The sequence below is a fragment of the Syngnathoides biaculeatus genome, chromosome 3 (assembly GCF_019802595.1).
Source record: "Syngnathoides biaculeatus isolate LvHL_M chromosome 3, ASM1980259v1, whole genome shotgun sequence".
In the NCBI taxonomy this organism is placed as follows: Eukaryota; Metazoa; Chordata; class Actinopteri; order Syngnathiformes; family Syngnathidae; genus Syngnathoides; species Syngnathoides biaculeatus.
The window spans coordinates 47025-65708 of NC_084642.1; the positions used below are offsets into that span (position 1 = coordinate 47025).

General features: G+C 39.6%; 1 protein-coding gene across 3 annotated transcripts in view; it reads left to right on the plus strand.

The window, feature by feature from the left end:
• The window catches only part of aph1b (APH1B gamma secretase subunit), a 109272-nt gene that overhangs the window by 16972 nt on the left and 73616 nt on the right, over nucleotides 1-18684 (plus strand). For all 3 annotated transcript variants that reach the window (XR_009794049.1, XR_009794048.1, XM_061813401.1), the window contains exons 2-4: nucleotides 1625-1795; nucleotides 6213-6286; nucleotides 11543-11665. Coding sequence is in view for 1 of the 3 variants with exons in the window: in XM_061813401.1 (XP_061669385.1) it covers nucleotides 1625-1795; nucleotides 6213-6286; nucleotides 11543-11665 (368 nt within the window). In the remaining 2 variants the exon portion in view is untranslated. The remainder of the gene's footprint in view (nucleotides 1-1624; nucleotides 1796-6212; nucleotides 6287-11542; nucleotides 11666-18684) is intronic.

Sequence of the window (18684 nt, forward strand, 5' to 3'; positions counted from 1 at the left end):
TCCTACGCTGTCGAGCTACACTCTTCCCCACCACTACCTTACCGTCAGTAACCCCCTTCAGATTCCATCGTCTCCACAAAATACAATCCAACTGTGTGCTTCTACATCTACTTTTGTAGGTCACCTTATGTTCCTGCCTCTTTTGGAAAAAGGTGTTCATTCCATTTCCATCCTTTTTGCAAAGTCCACCACCATCTGTACCTCAGGGTTCCTTTCCTGGATGCCGTACTTACCAATCACTTCTTCATTGCCCCTGTTTTCTTCACCAACATGTCAATTATAATCTGCACAATCACAACTCACTCTCTGTCTGTGATGCTCAGAAAAACTTCTAGTTCCTTCCAGAATTTGTCTTCCAACTCTAAGTCACATCCTACCTGTGGGGCATAGCCACTAATCACAGTATACAGAATACCCTCAATTTCAAGTTTCAGCTTCATCACCTCCAAGACATTCTTCGCCAAGCTCTTCCTTTAAAATAACCCTACTCCATTTCTCTTCCCATCTACTTCATGGTAAAATAATTTAAACCCTGCTCCTAAACTTCTACCCTTACTACCTTTCCACCTGCTCTCTTGGATGCACAATATATCAACCTTTCTCCTCATCATCATGTCAACCAACCAACTCCTGAGCTTTTCCTGTCATCGTCTCAGCATTCAAAGTCCCTACACTCAGTTGTAGGCTCTGTGCATTCCTCATCTTCTGTCAACGAATCCGCTTTCCTCCACTTTTTTTTGTCTTCGACCCACAGTAGCTGAATTTCCGTCGATTCCCTGCAGGTTCACGGTGTTGGGGGCAGGCGTTGTTAACCTGGGCCATAACATATCCGGTATGGTATTCTTTAGATGAACGCTCGTATTTGTCTGGCAAAGTTTTCCACCGGCGGTTCTTCCCAATGCAACACTCTGCATTTACCCGGGCTTGGGACCAGCCTACAGATTGCAGTGGCTTGTGCGCCCCCCGGCTTTATTGTGTGTGCGTGTGTGTGTCTCTCTCTCTCTCTCTCTCTCGCTCTCTCTCGCTCTCTCTCGCTCTCTCTCGCTCTCTCTCTCTCTCTCCTCTCTCTCTCTCTCTCTCGCTCTCTCTCGCTCTCTCTCGCTCTCTCTCGCTCTCTCTCGCTCTCTCTCGCTCTCTCTCGCTCTCTCTCTCTCTCTCTCTCTCTCTCTCTCTCTCTCTCTTTATATAGAGCTTATTTTTTAAGATTGTATGTTGTACTATGTTTATGAGGAATAAATTACAGTGTAGGAAATAAATATTATTCTGAAAATGGTATGTATTTTTTTTTCTCAAAGATGGTTAGGTATCAGAACCATTCTCATTTTAATCCTCATTTGCGACATGGCATTCTATTTACCGCAACATGGAGTTTATTAAAGCATTAATCATTTTATTACGGTTTGTTTTAAAATGTAGAAACATACTACTAAATATTTGTTTAAATATATTTGTTTATGTACAAAAGCACTTTTTTTTTCCATGTTCATTTAAAAATCCTTGTGCTGCATACTTCCTAAATCTGGATTCCGTGAGAAATATTTTTTCAATTAGTACTGTCATCAACTTGCAAAACTGCTATGTTTTTACTTTCTTCACGTCATTTGGTCTTCTTGTTTTCTTCCAGAGCTTTTTTCTGGCTTGTCTCTCTCCTATTGTCCTCTCTGGTTTGGTTTATCTCCGTTCAAGTAAGTAACAAGGACAGTGCGGTTCAGCAGAAAGGCCTCCTCATCTTTGGTGTGGTGCTGTCCGTCCTCCTGCAGGAGACTTTCCGCTTCGCTTATTATAAACTGCTGAAGTAAGTCCATATTTATTTTTTTTTTTACATAATGCTGCAACAATAAATATAGTGGAAAGCCTATAGATGAATGACCGTGAAGTCATCCAACTTGTAAGCCACCAATATTTCTGGAAAAATATATGTACAACTTCAAAGGTAAAAAGACTGCGTGATCTCAGTATATAGACGTCACCAATTTCACGGCGCCATATTGCCGAAAAGAGCTGCTCGACTGTGTGAGGGACATTGAACTGGAGCAGAGTATACACAATGCTGGAGACTTGTTGTGCTGTTGGTTGTTACAACAGACGAGACAGATATTCAAAGAGATCATTCTATGGAATACCAGCTGAAAAGATGAGAAAAGATCGATGGATTTCGGCAATTAAACGTGATGGATGGTTCCCAACCAAATACACACAACTGTGTAGCCATCACTTCAGGTAGGAATTGTTTTTCTCAAGCTCAAATTCCCAAGAAGTATTTCTAATGCAAAGTTGGTTCATTTGAGAACAGTGCTTTAAAAAAAAACAAACAAACAAAAAAAACCAACCAAACTAAAAACCGACAGGGAGTCATTTCCAACGTACACAAATTGAGTTGCAGACACACATTAATCTTCGGTAAACTTCTGCCCGACAGACTTTTTTTTTTTTTTTTTTTTCTCTATTTATCTCTAATATGCATTGTTCTCAATTGAGTCTAATGCATATTTAAAAATTGAAAATAAACCATCAGTCACACAGAGGTTTACCGAAGTTCGTGTGGCCGCAACCCGTTTCCGTGTATGGGTGGCTGAAGCCTATCCCAGCTGTGTATTTTCTTTTTTTAAATACGCAATTGGACTCATCTGAGAACAATGCATATTTAAAAAAAAAAAACATTTCTCACAGAGAAGTTTACCAAAGTTTAACGTGTGGCCGCAATACACTTTAATGGAGGAGCCGACTCGTCTTTTTTTTTTTTCTCCAGTAATTGTTAATGAATGCGAGTTTGTGTAAAACCAGGGGTCTTTTATTTAAATATTGGTATTTTTATTGAAAAAATCTTACTCTTCGTGATTGAAAACAGATCCAGCAACGAAGTACTTGTATGCGTCCAACTTTTCTATGCTTTCAAACTCTTCCGTCTAAATCTCGACGACTTACTCACCAGATAAATGTGTAGATCCAGTTTTCCAAGACAAGCGGAAGCTGTTTAATAGTCAGATATCTCATCGCCAAAAACATCGACATCCGCATTAACTATGGGTCTTCTATGCCAAGTGCCCCTCATTTTTCCACGTACCATCGTTTATTATCACCTTCTAAATGTTTAACGGTATCGGACAAAACACTGGGCGTCTCTCTATAAAACGTATTTTCGCATCGTCCGCAACCGACTCAGCATTGAAGAATGAAGAATTGTTTGACCGACACTTCCCGCCAGTGACGTGATTTGTTGACATAAGTGCACGAGCTCTATTGACTGAGGGAATTCAATTCAGTGAGATTCTTAAAGAGACTGTACCATCAGAATCCATTTTTATTTTACTTTCAACTTTGGTCAAAATGAGTATGTTGGTTGACAATACAGTTTGTCATTTGAATGCAAAAACATTTGAATACCAAAACCTGCAGGTGACAGGATATGAAATATCTGATACTGAGTAGCTTTATCAATTAGTATTCATATCTTCATCTCCATGGTTTGTCATGAAACAATGTGGTTACACAGTATTTTTAAAAAAATCATGGTCATAGTTGTTTGTACTAAGCCACAACATCACGTCTGTTTGTGTGTCCAAACCAACTCAAGTCCTCGTCACTGAGTCTGTAAGTAAGTCTGTAAGCTTTTAATAATGTGGGTCCAATAGAAAGTCATCAATCAAGACTAGGACTATACAGTTTTGAGAAAATAATTATACCTTACACCAATCCTATTGGCCTGATTGGTATCGGTCAATAATTTGCATTTTATGATGATCAGCGGATCATATTTGTCATAATTTGGCAGTTAATGATCAGCTCTGCAATGGACATTTACTCCACGTCACCATCATGAATACATTTGAATCCCAAAGCAGTTTTAGTTTTGTCGCATGTCTTTTGACACAGTACGATAAATATGATGGCAAATTAAGTTCTGTTGGTGATGTGGGACAGACAACACTTAATACCTGGATCAGTTGACTTGACAAATTTGCTCTTTCACGATTCCACTTTATCAGACTACTGCAATAAAATCTTGGCTTCTGATACCACCGTATTCTGTTTTTTGCAATCATTGGGTTATATCTTGTCAACTCAAATGTGACCGGTGACACTCTTTACTGTGACGATGATGCGACGACTGTATTATCAGGACAAAGTGAGGAAAAAATGTGTTGGTGGTCATCAGGAGAGGATGTTTATCTAAGGCTTGCTTTTGAGGTATGTTCACGTACTTTTAATACAATACCGCTTGGAAGAGGGCAATGCAGCCCTATGGGGGCACAAGCCAGTGCAATCTGTAGGCCGGTCCCAAGCCCAGAAAAATGCAGAGGGTTGCATCAGGAAGGGCATTCGGCGTAAAACTGTGCCAAACTAATATGAGCGTTCATCTAAAAAATACCATACCGGATCGGTCGTGGACCGGGTTAAGGACACCCGCCCCCACAGAGCCTACAACTGAGTGCAGGGACTTTTGAATGTTGGGACGATGACGTCACAGCTCTGCATATCGCCTTTGTTCTTAAAAATGGGAACTCGCACATTTCCTCCATTCTTCAGGCTTGTTCTCGCCCGCTACTATTCTGTTGAATAAGTTGGTAAAAAATTCCGCAGCCACCTCTCCAAATTGCTTCCATACCTCTACATTTGTCTTACGTCGCAGTTCAATGTATTCCTTTCGCCTCTCCTCTGTCATCTATATCCCACTTCTTCTTCACTCATCTCTTTCCTTGTATGACTTTCTGTATTTTGGGGTTCCACCACCAAGTCTCCTTCTCCCCTTTCCTACCAGAAGACACACCACATATGCTCCTGCCTTTCCCTCTGATCACCTTGGCTGTAGTAATCCAGTCCTCTGGGAGCTCCTCCACTCCATCGAGATCTCTAGGGCAAGACAACATTCTTCCTTTCTCAGCTTTCACCACATGGTTCTCTGCTCTTTGTCTTTTTAATCTTCTTGCCCATCACCAGAGTCATCCTACACACCACCATCCTATACTGTCGAGTTACACTCTCCCCTACCACTACTTTACACTCAGTAACCTCCTTGAGTTTACATTGCCTGCACAAAATATAATCCACCTGCATGCTTCTACCTCCGCTCTTGTAGTCATAATATGTTCCTGCCTCTTTCTGGGGGGAAAAAAAAGTGTTCATTCCTGTAATTTCCATCCTTTTTGCAAAGTCCACCACCATCTTTACCATCACTTCTTCATCGCTCCTGTTTCCTTCACTAACTTGTCCATTACAATCTGCATCAATCACAGCTCTTTCTGGGATGCTCAGAACTAGTTCATCTAGTTTCTTCAAGAATTTCACTTTCAACTCGTTCACATCGTACCTGTGGTGAATAGTCATTCATCACGTTACACAGAGCACCCTCAATTTCCAATTTCAGACTCATCAGTTGAGCTTTTCACCTCCAAGACATTCTTAGCCAGCTCTTCCTTTAAAACAACCCCTACTCCATGTCTTCCCATGTACTTCATAGTAAAATAATTTAAACCCTGCTCCTAAACCTCTAGCTACAGATTGCAGTGGCTTGTGCCCTCATAGGGCTGCATTTAAAAAAACTTCTTAAATTGTGAGTTGAAATAACTCTTTGCCTGTCATGGCCGTATTCGTAAAGAGTGAGTGCATTTTCTGAATTAGTTTTCACCGTGTAAATGGAGTCAAGTAAACTCGTTCCATCTGAACTCCATGGTTTACATTTTGTTTTTTTTTTCTTGGTGTCCCCAACACCCTCATTGGAGGAAACATTACACTCCCACCTCTTGTGTGTAGTGGAAATGAAAAGGGGTTCTATTACAGGAGCAGTTTAATATAAAACAATTGAATACAATATACAGAAGTAGGGGATCTCTGCTCCAGGTTTCCATCAGTTTGGGGGTCCTTGGTCTAGAAATTGGAAAAGCCCCCTGATATAAATTTAAAAATTTCCCATATATATCTGGTATTGGTGGGGAGAAAATTTAGCATTCATTCCATACTTTCTGTCGATAGTTTATTTTGGTTAAAGAAAATGCCTGAATGAAGAAAATGGGCAAATGTTGAAATTGTATGGAGAAACAATCCCCGTCAAAATGATAACACTTGAGTTTATCTGCTATGAACCACAATTCTGTTCCATTTTTCCCCCTTACCTCTTTTCTAGGAAAGGATAATTGTCACACCACATATCTTCCGCCACTGACATACATACAGTATTCCCAGTTGTAATGTTGTTGTCTGGTGTCTACCTGCAGGAAAGCAAATGAAGGCCTCCTCACCCTCAGCCAGGAGGAAACTATGCCCATCTCCATCCGACAACTGGCCTACGGTATACTTTAAAAACACAAGATGACAGATTAAAAATCTGAGCTCAGTGAACAACCATGTTTTTGTTCAACTAATATAAATTGTATTTTGGTTATAATATGTGGCTTTCCATTTGTTTAGCTGTTGAAATCACTTTTCATTGTAATTCAGCTTTGATAACTCAAGACTTGGTGATTGACCTTTCACTGTACAGTATTATATGAAGATAATTAATTGTATTTATATTGATCCGATGTTTGGTAATGCAGGCTGAAGTGGTCACAAGCCAGTGCAATCTGGAGGCTGGTTCCAAGCCCGGATAAATGCAGAGGGTTAGGTAAAGAAGCGGAGGCAAGCGGATTTGTCGGAAGAAGAAAAGGAATGCACAGAGGCTACAAATGAGTGTAGGGACTTTGAATGTTGGGACAATGACAGGAAAAGCTCAGGAGTTGGTTGACATGATGATAAGGAGAAAGGTTGATACAATGAAGAAAATAAGTATTTGAACACCCTGCTATGTTGCAAGTACTCTCACTTAGAAATCATGAAGGGGTCTGAAATTTTCATTGTAGGTGCATGTCCACTGTGAGAGAGATAATCTAAAAAAAAAATCCAGAAATCACAATGTATGATTTTTTTTTTTCTTTCTTTTTTTTTCACGATTTGTGTAATACAGCTGCAAATAAGTATTTGAACACCTGAGAAAACCAATGTTAATATTTGGTACAGTAACCTTCGTTTGCAGTTACAGAGGTCAAACGTTTCTTGTAGTTGTTCACCAGGTTTGGACACACTGCAGGAGGGATTTTGGCCCACTTCTCCACACAGGTCTTCTCTAAATCGGGTTTCTAGGCTGTCGTTAAGAAACACAGAGTTTCAGCTCCCTGCAAAGATTTTCTATTGGGTTTGGGTCTGGAGACTGGCTAGGCCTTGATATGTTTCGTACAGAGCCACTTCTTGGTTTTCCTAGCTGTGTGCTTCGGGTCATTGTCATGTTGAAAGATCCAGCCATGACCCAACTTCAATGCTCTGACTTTGGGAAAGAGGTTGTTCCCCCAAATCTCACAATACATGGCCCCAGTCATCCTCTCCCTAATACAGTGCAGTCGTCCTGTCCCATGTGTAGAAAACACCCCCAAAGCATGATGCTACCAACCCCATGCTTCACAGTAGGGACGGTGTTCTTGGGATGGAGCTCATCATTCGTCTTCCTCCAAACACGGTTAGTGGAATTATGACCAAAAAGTTCAATTTTGGTCTCATCTGACCACAAAACTTTCTCCCATGACTCCTCTGTATCATCCAAATGGTCATTGCCAAATGTAAGGCAGATCTTGACACATGCTGGTTTAAGCAGGGGAACCTGCTTGATTTCAAACCATGACGTCTTGGTGTATTACCAACACTCACCTTGGAAACGGTGGTCCCAGCTCTTTTCAGGTCATTGACCAAGTCCTGTCTTGTAGTCTTGGGCCGATTCCTCACCTTTCTAAGGATCATTGAGACCCCACGAAGTGATATCTTGGATGGGGCTCCACTCTGATTGAGATTGACTGTTATGTTTAGTTTCTTCCATTTTCCAATGATTGCGCCAACAGTGGACCTTTTTTCACCAAGCTGCTTGGAAATTTCTTCGTAGCCCTTTCCAGCCGTGTAGAGTTGTACAATTTTGTCTCTGGTGTCTTTGGACAGCTCTTTGGTCTTGGCCATGTTACAAGTTTGAGTCTTACTGATTGTATGGGGTGGACAGGTGTCCTTATGCAACTAACAAGCTCACACAGCTGCATCTGATTCAGGATAATACATGGAGTGGAGGTGGACTTTTAAACGCAGACTAACAGGTCTTTAAGGGTCAGAATTCTAGCTGATAGACAGGTGTTCATAATGCTTATTTGCAGCTCAATCACACAAATCATTAAAAAAATCATACATTGTAATTTCTGGATTTTTCTGTTTAGATTATCTCTCTCACAGTGGACATGCACCTACGATGAAAATTTCAGACCCCTCCATGATTTTAAAGTGGGAGAGCTTGCAATATAGCAGGGTGTTCAAGTACTTCTTTTCTTCACTGTATGTACATCCAAGAGAGCAGATGGAAAGGTAATAAGGCTAGACGAAGTTTATGGGCAGGGTTTACATTATTTTACCATGGAACAGATTGGAAGAGAAATGGAGTGGGGGTTATTTTAAAGGAAGAGCTGGCTAAAAATGTCTTAGAGGTGAAAGAGTTCATCAAGTAATGAGGCAGAAACTTGAAATTGAGAGTGTTATGTATAATGGGATTTGCGTCTATGCCCCACAGGTAGGATGGGACCTAGAGCTGAATAAGAAATTCTGAAAGAGACTAGATGGAGTAGTTCCGAACGTCCCAGACACAGAGAGAGTTGTGATTGGTGCAGATTGTAATGGACATGTTGGTGAAGGAAACAGGGGTGATGAAGAAGTGATGAGTAAGTACAGCATCAAGGAAAGGAACTTTTAGGGACAGATGGTGGTGTACTTTCCAAAAAGGATGGAAATGGAACACCAGGGGAGGGTGGCTTGCTAAAGTGGAGGTAGAAGCACACAGGTGGATTGCATTTTGTGCAGAGGATATAATCTGAAGGAGGTTACTGACTGTGAGGTAGTGGTAGGGGAAAGTGTAGCTCGACAGCATCGGGTGGTGGTGTGTGGGATGACTCTGGTGATGGGCAGGAAAATTAAGAAGACAAAGGTAGAGCTGAGAACCATGTGGTGGAAGCTGAGAAAGGAAGAATGTTGTGCGGACCTTTCGAAAAGTGGTGAGACAGGCTCTTGATGGACAGACTCCCGAAAGACTGGACAACTACAACCAAGTTGATCAGAGAGACAGACAGGAGAGTACTCTGTGTGTTTTCTTGTAGGAAAGGGGAGAAGGATACTGTGTGGTGGAACGCCAAAAAGTACAGGAAGTCATACTAGGAAAGAGGTTAGCAAAGAAGAAGTTAAGACACTGAGATGACTGAGAAGAGGCGAATGAAATAGATTGAGATTCGACGAAGGGCAAAGGTAGAGGTGGTGAAGAGGCATATGACGTGTACACTAGGTCGGACACATAAGAAGGAGAAAAGGATCACGATTGGTTGGCCAGACAGAGGGGTAGAGATGGGAAGGATGTCCAGCAGGTAAGTGTGATTAAGGATCTAGATGAAAGTGTTATCTGGTGCCAGTCGTGTGCTAAATAGATGGAACAAATTCTGTGAGAAGTTGATGAGCGAAGAAAATGAGAGAAGGAAGAGTAGAACATGCATGTGTGATGGACAAGGAAGAGGCAATGATTGGTAAGGGGTAAGTTAGGCAATAAAGAGGATAAAAAATGGAAAAGTTGATCCTGATGACATACCTGTGGAGGTATGGAAGCAATTTGGAGATGTGGCTGTGGAGTTTTTGACCAACTTATTATCCAGAATACTCGCAGGCGAGAAGATGCCTGAAGACTGCAGGAAAAATGTACAGGTTCCCATTTTTAAGAACAAAGGCAATTTGCAGAGCCCTAGGAACTATAGAGGAATAAAGAGCCACACAATGAAGTTACGGGAAAGAGTAGTGGAGGCTTTACTCAGGACATAAGTTAGTATCTCTGAGCAACAGTATGGTTTCATGCCTAAAAAGAGTATCACAATGCATTATTTGCCTTAAGGGGGCTCATGGGAAAAGTACGGAGAAGCTCAGAAGGAGCTACATTGTATCTTTCTGGATCTACAAAAAGGCTATCACAGAATACCAAGTTAGGAACTGTGGTAATGCATGCATAAGTTTGGTGTGGCGGAGAAATATGTTAGAATATGTGTATGAAGGCATCAGAACAGTGGTGAGGTGTGCTATAGGTATGATAGAAGAATGTAAGGTGGAGGTGGGACTGCATCAGGGATCAGCTTTCGCCCCTTCCTGTTACCTGTGGTAATGGATAGGCTGAGAGAAGAGGTTAGAGTGGAATCCACTTGGACCAGAATGTTCACAGATGACATTGTAATCTGCAGTGAAAGCAAGGAGCAGGATGAGGAAAAATTAGAAAGATATAGATATCCACTGGAAAGGAGAGGAATGAAGATTAGCCCATGTAAAACAGAATATATGTGTGTGAATGAGAGAGGTAGAGGGGGAAGTGTGAGGCTCCAGGGAAAGAGATAGGGTTGATGACTTCAAATATTTGGGGTCAACAATCCAGAGCAATGGTGAGTGTGGTAAGGAAATGAAGCTGAACCAAACAGGTTGTAACAGCTGGCGGAAGGTGTCTGTTGTGTTATGTGACAAAAAAGTCTCTCCCTGGATGAACGGCAAAGTTTATAAAACATTGGTGAGGCCCGCCATGATGTATGGATTAGAGACGGTTGCACTGAAGAGACATCAGCTCATTAGAGTGACGGCCAAAGTTGGATGTTTTGGAGACAATATTCGAGAGAGCAGACTTCGATGGTTTGGACATGTTCAGAGGCGAGAAAGTGAGTATATTGGTAGAAGGGTGCTGAGGATGGAGCTGCCAGGCAAAAGAGCGAGAGGAAGACCAAAGAGAAGGTTTCTGGATGTGGTGAGGGAAGACATGAGGGCAGTTGGGGTTATAGAAGAAGATGGGCTAAGATGGAAAAAGATGACACGCTGTGGTGACTCCCAACGGGACACGCCGAAAGGAAAAGAAGAAGAAAAAGAAGCACTGAAGAAACAACAGAAAGCCAAGCTGGAGGTGGCAGAAATTCAGATGTTGAGGTTCTCTTCAGGAGTGAGCAGGTTGGATAGGATGTACAATGAGTTCATTAGATGGACAGCCAAAGTTAGATGTTTGGAGACAAGGTTTGAGAGCTGACTTAGATGGTTTGGACTTGTCATGTCCACAGGCGAGAAAGTGAGTATATTGGTAGAAAGGTGCTGAGGATGGAGCTGCCAGGCAAAAAAGCGAGAGGAGACCAAAGAAAAGGTTAATGGATGTGAGGGAAGACAATAATTGCAGTTGGTGTTAGAGAGGAAGAAGCAGTAGTTGGGCTTACGTAGATAAAGATGACGCGCTGTGCCGACTCCTAACGGGACAAGCCAAAAGGAAAAGATGTTTCATAACATTTTGTTCTTAAAACGAAACTCGTGAGTAGTTATGTTTCAGAAATCATTGTGATTGTAGTTGATGTTATTAACATATTTTATATATTTAAAAAAATACTAATATTCCTCATTGTGGGACTAATACAGGTCCTAAAAAGTAAAAATTCCCTATGCCAGCAGTGCACTCCCTGTCATACAGATGTTCCTTTACTTGTGTCCGTCTCAGTGTCTGGCCTTGGCTTTGGATTCATGAGTGGCGCATTCTCCGTGGTGAACATTCTGGCTGACTCTGTTGGTCCGGGCACTATAGGGATCCATGGGGACTCGCAGCACTACTTTTTATCTTCAGGTACCATTTCATTCTCTACTGGATTGCAATGATCATGTTCTATAACGACAGTTGTAATACTTGTGGAAATTGTTCACCTGCAAATACAATGTTTTCAACTCACTTACACTTGAAGACACAATTATTAGACACCTCACTCCCCACTAAAATTTCATTTTTTTTTTCAGTATTTTCTAAGTGCTGTTTGTGACAATGCATTTTTCTCACGGCTGTTCCAAATATCCTACTTTCATTTCGGATGCATTCATTATTTTTCTCTGCACACAAGAACGTACTTATTTCACAAAAAAATGAAAATAACCGCACAAAATTATTAGCCCCTTTAAAAACTCCCAGAAGTTTAAGAGACAGCAATGTTTGGAAGCCACGTACTTTTAAAGTCCAACTGACATGCCTATAGATACTGTAATGAAAAATACATAACATTATTCACTTGAATGTCTATATAAAAATAAATATGAGCGGAGAGCGTGTCATCCATGCGCAAAGTTGCGGAAGTCTCACTCGACAACCATATTGCCTGCAAAGTCATCAGCAGACGTCACACTGGGATATTCGCCATTGAAAACACGTAGTGGGACCTGTTATGGGGGAGGAACAACAGAGTTATTCGGATTTTCCGATGCCTCTTCTGACATGGAAGCTATTTTCAAAGAATAAAACACCTCACAATCGAGTGACGTGACCGGGGCAATATTAACATATTGTTTGGAGCCATATTTAGATGATATGCGGATCACTTCTAACTAGCAGCAGACTCCCCGACAGTATGTATGACAATATGTAGCGGACTCAGCTGCGCGGTACGACAATGCCGTAAAGCGGTCCGGCGCCGGGACGAGCCACCGAGCAATATCCAGCAATACAACGAACCGGAATTTTGGCTAGCACGAATGAATAAAGACCTACCTTCCCTGGTATAAACACATGAACCCGCCTGAGTCGGCGTCTGCTAATAACATCACTTCCTGCTTCTTCTCCAAAACAAATCCCTCGAAAGGATTTTCATGGCGGGAGTTACAAAAAGCCATATACGTCAAAATAATGTTGTGTGGTGGAAAAAAACGATTGGGTCCATTCTGGCTGCCTTTTTTTTTTTTTTTTTTTAATAAATTTAAAACATACTAAAAAACATGCTTTTGGTGTCAGTTGGACCTTAAATAATCAAAGTACACCAGCACTGTTGAACACTGACTGAAGAAGAGGAACCTGTAGAGCACTCATCCTACAGACAAAAGAAATCAGTGTAGACTGATTTTTTTTATTAGGGATGCGTCAATCCAATGTTTTAATTTATGATCCAATATTGATAATCCAGGTATCGGTCTGACATAATCAATAATCATATATTCTTTACTATGTATGATTTCTTTGCAGTGTGAAATGTTAGGAAAGACTTGATCAATTATTAATCGGAGAACAAAAAATATCAGTGAGAGAAACTGACTTTTTTTTTAATTAACCAAAGGGTTACATAAAATAACTTAAGTGTAATGAAATGGAATGAAAACCACCCTGCTAAAAATTTTCTCCAGAATATTTCTAAAGAATTTCCATAGAAACATTCTATAGAAATTCTATAGAACTCTAGGACCCACATTCTGTAGAAATTCTATTCAAACATTCTATAGAAATGCTGTAGAACTTTATCACCCAAGTTCTATAGAAATTTTATAAAAGCATTCTATAGAAATTATGACCCAAGTTCTACAGAACTGTTCCAAAGAAATTGTTCTATATAACTTTGTTCTGAAGTTCAGCAGAACTGTTCTAAAGAACTGAAACATTGCTTGTACATTGTATTCGTAAATTGCATTAATGTGACAATCCCACATATAATCGTTACCTTAGAACATAGAAACAACATTCCCATGCTACATGGAAATTGACCCATTAAAACAAAGATTCTAGATTGAAACCTTTATTATGAAGTGTGAAACCAGACTTTTTTTCAAGAGGGTTCGTACGGGTCAGGGAATTTCAGGATTATCATTGGACGAAATGTTGCATTTTCTAGATCTTGGAAAGTCCGGTAAATAAAAAATATTTGGCTTGGGTCAGGAAATGTCATCTGATTTTTGTTGTTGCAGCTCAAAATATTGTTTATCATGTGTTTTTTAATCAAAACAATAAACCTGTCAAGCGAAGACCGATAACTCTTGCCCATTTCCAGTATCTCGAAATTTCTCCAAGTGACGTCATTTTATTCAGTTCATCCAAGTGTGGAGGTAGTGCACACCTGAGCTCGGTGAAACAAACAAAGTTTCCAGTTACGGATATGCCGAGAAAGTGCCGATTTAACGACACATGGTTAGAAAATGAGTTGTGCCGAAGGCTGCTGGCAGCTTTCGACATCCATACAGCCAAATGTTCTCCATGCGGTTAACCCATTAACCTGTCTAACATGGGAGAAGGTGCGTTGCGAAGTCATACGAAGTCAGCCAAACACATCACAACAATGTCATAGAAACCGAAGGATAAGACGGAGAATTTGACATTTTCCAACCTCTTCCGTTGGAGAGCTGACTCCGGTAAAAATGAATTTGCCATGGCACGACTGCATCCGTTCCCAGTTGGCTGAAAATATAAGTGGCAGGTTAGTATATTTACATTTTAAGGGTCAACCCAACAAGCAGTGTTGCTGCTGTTGTACATGCTACCATAGACAGAAAAGAGGCATTTTTGAAAATACTAAAGTATAGAGATTGTGCGCGCGACGTCCTCTTTTGTTTACAACGCCATTTTGCTAGTCAAACAAAGCTGCTCAGTTGTCTGGGAGTCACTGGACCATAACAGATTTTCACAATTACACATTTTTGTTGTGAGACCTGTTGTGCTGTTGGTTGTCACAAGACCGTTTTTCAAAGATACCATTCTATAGAATGCCAGCTTAAAAGAACAATATATTTCAGCAACTCAACGGGATGGATGATGCCCAACGCAATACATGCCAATGTAGTGATCATTTCATTTCAGGTAGGAATTATTCTTCTCAATTTCAAATTATAAAGAAGTATTTATAATGCCAAGATGACTCATTTGAGAATAGTGCATATTTTAAAATAATAATAAACTGTCACAGAGAGGTTTACGGAGGTAAACGTGACTCCCTGTCCTCAATTTTTATATGGATGATTATAATATTTCAAAAACAGCAACAACAGTCTATGAATACTTTTTGCTTCATTACAGGCAGAATAAAGTCTGAGATTCAAACACTCCAGTTAGATTTGTCGTCGGTCTTAAAAAAATCATGATTCCTTCTATATCGGCAATAATTTAGTCCAAAATCATAGATAGATTTAATGCCCTAATTTATGCAAACTAAATTACACTATGGTACAGTAAATATAGATTACAAGATCTAGTATTGCAAGTTGCAACTTACCTTTGCCATCACAAGATGAGACTTATTTCGTTCAATTCTACAGGACACGACATCTATGACCCATGCTGCAACGAAGTATTTGTATGCGTCCTAACTTTTATACACTTTCAAACTCTTCTGTGTAAATCCCAACTATTTATTCACCAGATTAATATGTATATTCAGCTGTCCAAGACACGTAAACGAAATAACAGTCAATTGGAGAAAACATCGACTTCGGCATTAACCCTTTCCGAGCAGGGGTTGCAAATTTGCAACAAAATATTAATATAATCGAAAATTTCAAGTCGAGAGTATCATTTTCTGAAAGTATCAGATTTTTCTCTCTTCAAAATTTTATTTGGTCCAAAGAGGGTTAAAAATGGATCCTCTATGTGAAGTGTCTCTAATTTTTCCATGTACCTTTGTTTATTATCACCTTCTCAATGTTTAAAGGTATCGGACAAAACTCTGGGTGTCATGCTATCAGACATACTTTCGTTTAGTCTTAACGGAATTAACATTCAACAATGCTTTGTTTGATCGACAGTATGGTGGCGTCAATGAAAATGACTTGATTTTATGACGTAGGCACATTCCCTCTATTCACGTAATCTTTCACAAACATAAACCACAATGTGTAATAGTTACCACCATAGGACAGACTTGGTTCATCACTTCGAAAGAAAATTGTAGGGTTTTAAGTAGAACGAAATATTTTCATCTGATTTTCTGTAGAACTTTAAGCTTAATACCATCTCAACAGAAACCTCAGAGAACATGATTCTTCAAGTACTTAATTCCCAAATGGAAAGAAAGTTTTAAATATTTTGTGCCATTTAGAAAATATTGACCATGAAATATTTGACAGTTTTCAAATATTACCATATTTTTATATTGGTAAAAATTTTATATATATATATATATATATATATATATATATATTTATTGTCCCTTCATAACGGATTTCAGATTCGAATTCAGCATAAAAACAACAGGCTAAACAAAGCAACAATGAAAATCAAATCAAAATCCTACTCTCAAGCGTTATCTTGCGCCATGAGCATGATCACCCTCTAATCAATTCATACTCCACTTCACTATAAAGTATAATTATTGGTGACATCTACATGTGTATTAGCTTTTACACCATGTTGGTCTATTAGTCTGGATTGTAGGCAAGTTTGAAGCCCATGGCTTGCTTGCATAAAGCCTTCGTAACTGAAGAGTACTCTTACCTTACAACACAACAGATAAGAATCCACTTACGAGCGTGCTTTACTGCCGAGGATAAGCAAACTCAAAGGTAAATGGCTTTGTAAAAGCATGCCCATGTCCCTGCTGATTACACACAAAGCCAATGAGCTTCTTATCAACAATACTTTTATACACTTTTATACAATTATAGTTTATATTTTTATTAACCATAAATTTCACAGTCGTTATGATGTGCCTACTACATTGGTAAACTTTGGCACTTATTAGTTAAGTGGAAACACACGATCCTATAGCTGAAATGCAGTGGTGCCTCGGTTCTCGACCACAATCTGTTCCAAAAGGCTGGTTGAAAAGTGAAACGTTTGAAAACCGAAGCGTGTTTTCCAATTACAATGAATGGAAAATGAAATCATGTTTGGAAGCCACGTACTTTTAAAGTCCAACTGACATGCCTGTAGATAAGTTTTTTTTTTTTTTTTTTTAAAGCGTTTCTTTTAGCTTTTCCTGAAAATAAACTGCATAATAGAATCACGATCATGTATAGTTTAAATACTTTATATAATTAAATCATTGAAGAAATAGATTTATTTTTTACTGCTCTCTTGAACACACTGACAGCTGGTTTCCGATTTTTCAAGATGTAGGCTATATAATAGTGGCTTGTCTTATATGATGGACTTGCCCTATTTTGCAATCTCCTTAGTCATGACAGTATTTATATATTGTAACAAATACTTGATGCATTTTATTATGCGACTTCAGCATGTGTATTAACTCACAATTATAATTAATTAAATTATTCCCTTATTATTCTACCACTCATGAATCCCCTTTTAAACCTGCTAACCCTCAATATAATCATCATTGACAAGTTGATAAATTAGTGAATCATGACGATGTGATGAAAACACTCCCTACATATTGGATCTAGGTGAAAATCTATTGCCTATGGTATTATGAACTGTCAATGTAAGATTTGTATATTTTTTTAAATCATACTTTTAAACTATTAAAATGTTTAATTTTCCACTATTACCATTTTCTTTTGTACTTTATACTAAGGTGCGATATCCTAGGCTTTTGTTTGGTCACTGACCTACAAGTGTTTGCGCCCACAAAATGGCCACCGTGTTGATTGGCTAGGTTCTGTGATAGCACATGAATACTATCTACGGGAGTCATTCAATAAATAACGTGAATTTTTCGGTATAAGGACTTCTAATGCAGATAGAAGCTTCAGTCACTCAATGTTTGAAAAATGTACTGTAATGTAATGTCTGCGCCACCTCATAGTGAGGTAGGACCTTTTGGCTGGGCATATATATATTAATATGGGGCACGGTGACACAGCTGTAAAGACAAGTTGCGGAGGTTTTTTTTTTTTTCCTGAAGACTTTTAACACCATTTGCACATTTGAATGATAGAAGCACATGTCGTTTTTAGCGAAAAATATTTTAGATTGATAAAAGAACGATAAATGAGGAAAAAAATGTTCGGAATTCCAGGCTATGAAGCCATCCTGTTGTAACAGGTGTAGAATGTAGTTTGGCATTGTCTTGCTGAAATAAGCATGGGCGTCCATGAAAAAGACGGTTGAATGGCAGTATGTTCCTCCAAAACCTGTATGTACCTTACACCATTAATGGTGCCGTCACAGATGTGAAAGTTATTCATGCAATTGCCACTAACACAGCCCAGTACATCACAGGTGCTGGCTTTTGGAATTTGCAGTCTGGCTGGTTCTTTTCCTCTTTGGCCAGAGGACACGACAGCTGCAATTTCTGAAAAACAATTTGAAATGTTGACTCATCAGACCACAGAACACTTTTTCCCCCTTAGCAACAGTGAGCTAAGGGGAAAAGCTTGGGCCCAGACAAGCCGGGGGCATTTCTGGATGTTGTTGATCAATGGCTTTTGCAACCACCTGTTCCCAACTAGCCTATTTACAAGCGGGATGTTACAAACAGGTGTTTGATGAGCATTCCTCAGTTTTCCGTTTTTTTTTCCACCTTTCACAGCTTTTTTTGGAACGTGTTGCAGCCATAAAATTATTAGTCAGTTAATTATTTGCGAAAACAATCGTTTATTTATTTGAACATTAAATATCTTGAATTTGTACTGTATTGAATTAAATACAGGTTGAACATGATTTTCAAGTCATTATATTCCGTTTTTATTTAACACAACGTCCCAATGTCATTGGAATTGGGTTTGCACATCTAGATGTGTTAAACAACTCAGAACAGAGCACCTTTCAGAATGCTGTTCATTGATTTCAGATCAGCATTCAAAACCATCATCCCGCAGCAGCTCATTCTCAAACTAGACCAACTGGGACTCAACACCTCCCTGTGCAACTGGCTGTAGTACCTCCTGACGGGGAGACCCCACACAGATTGTGTTTGCAGCAATACCTACATCATCATCATGCTG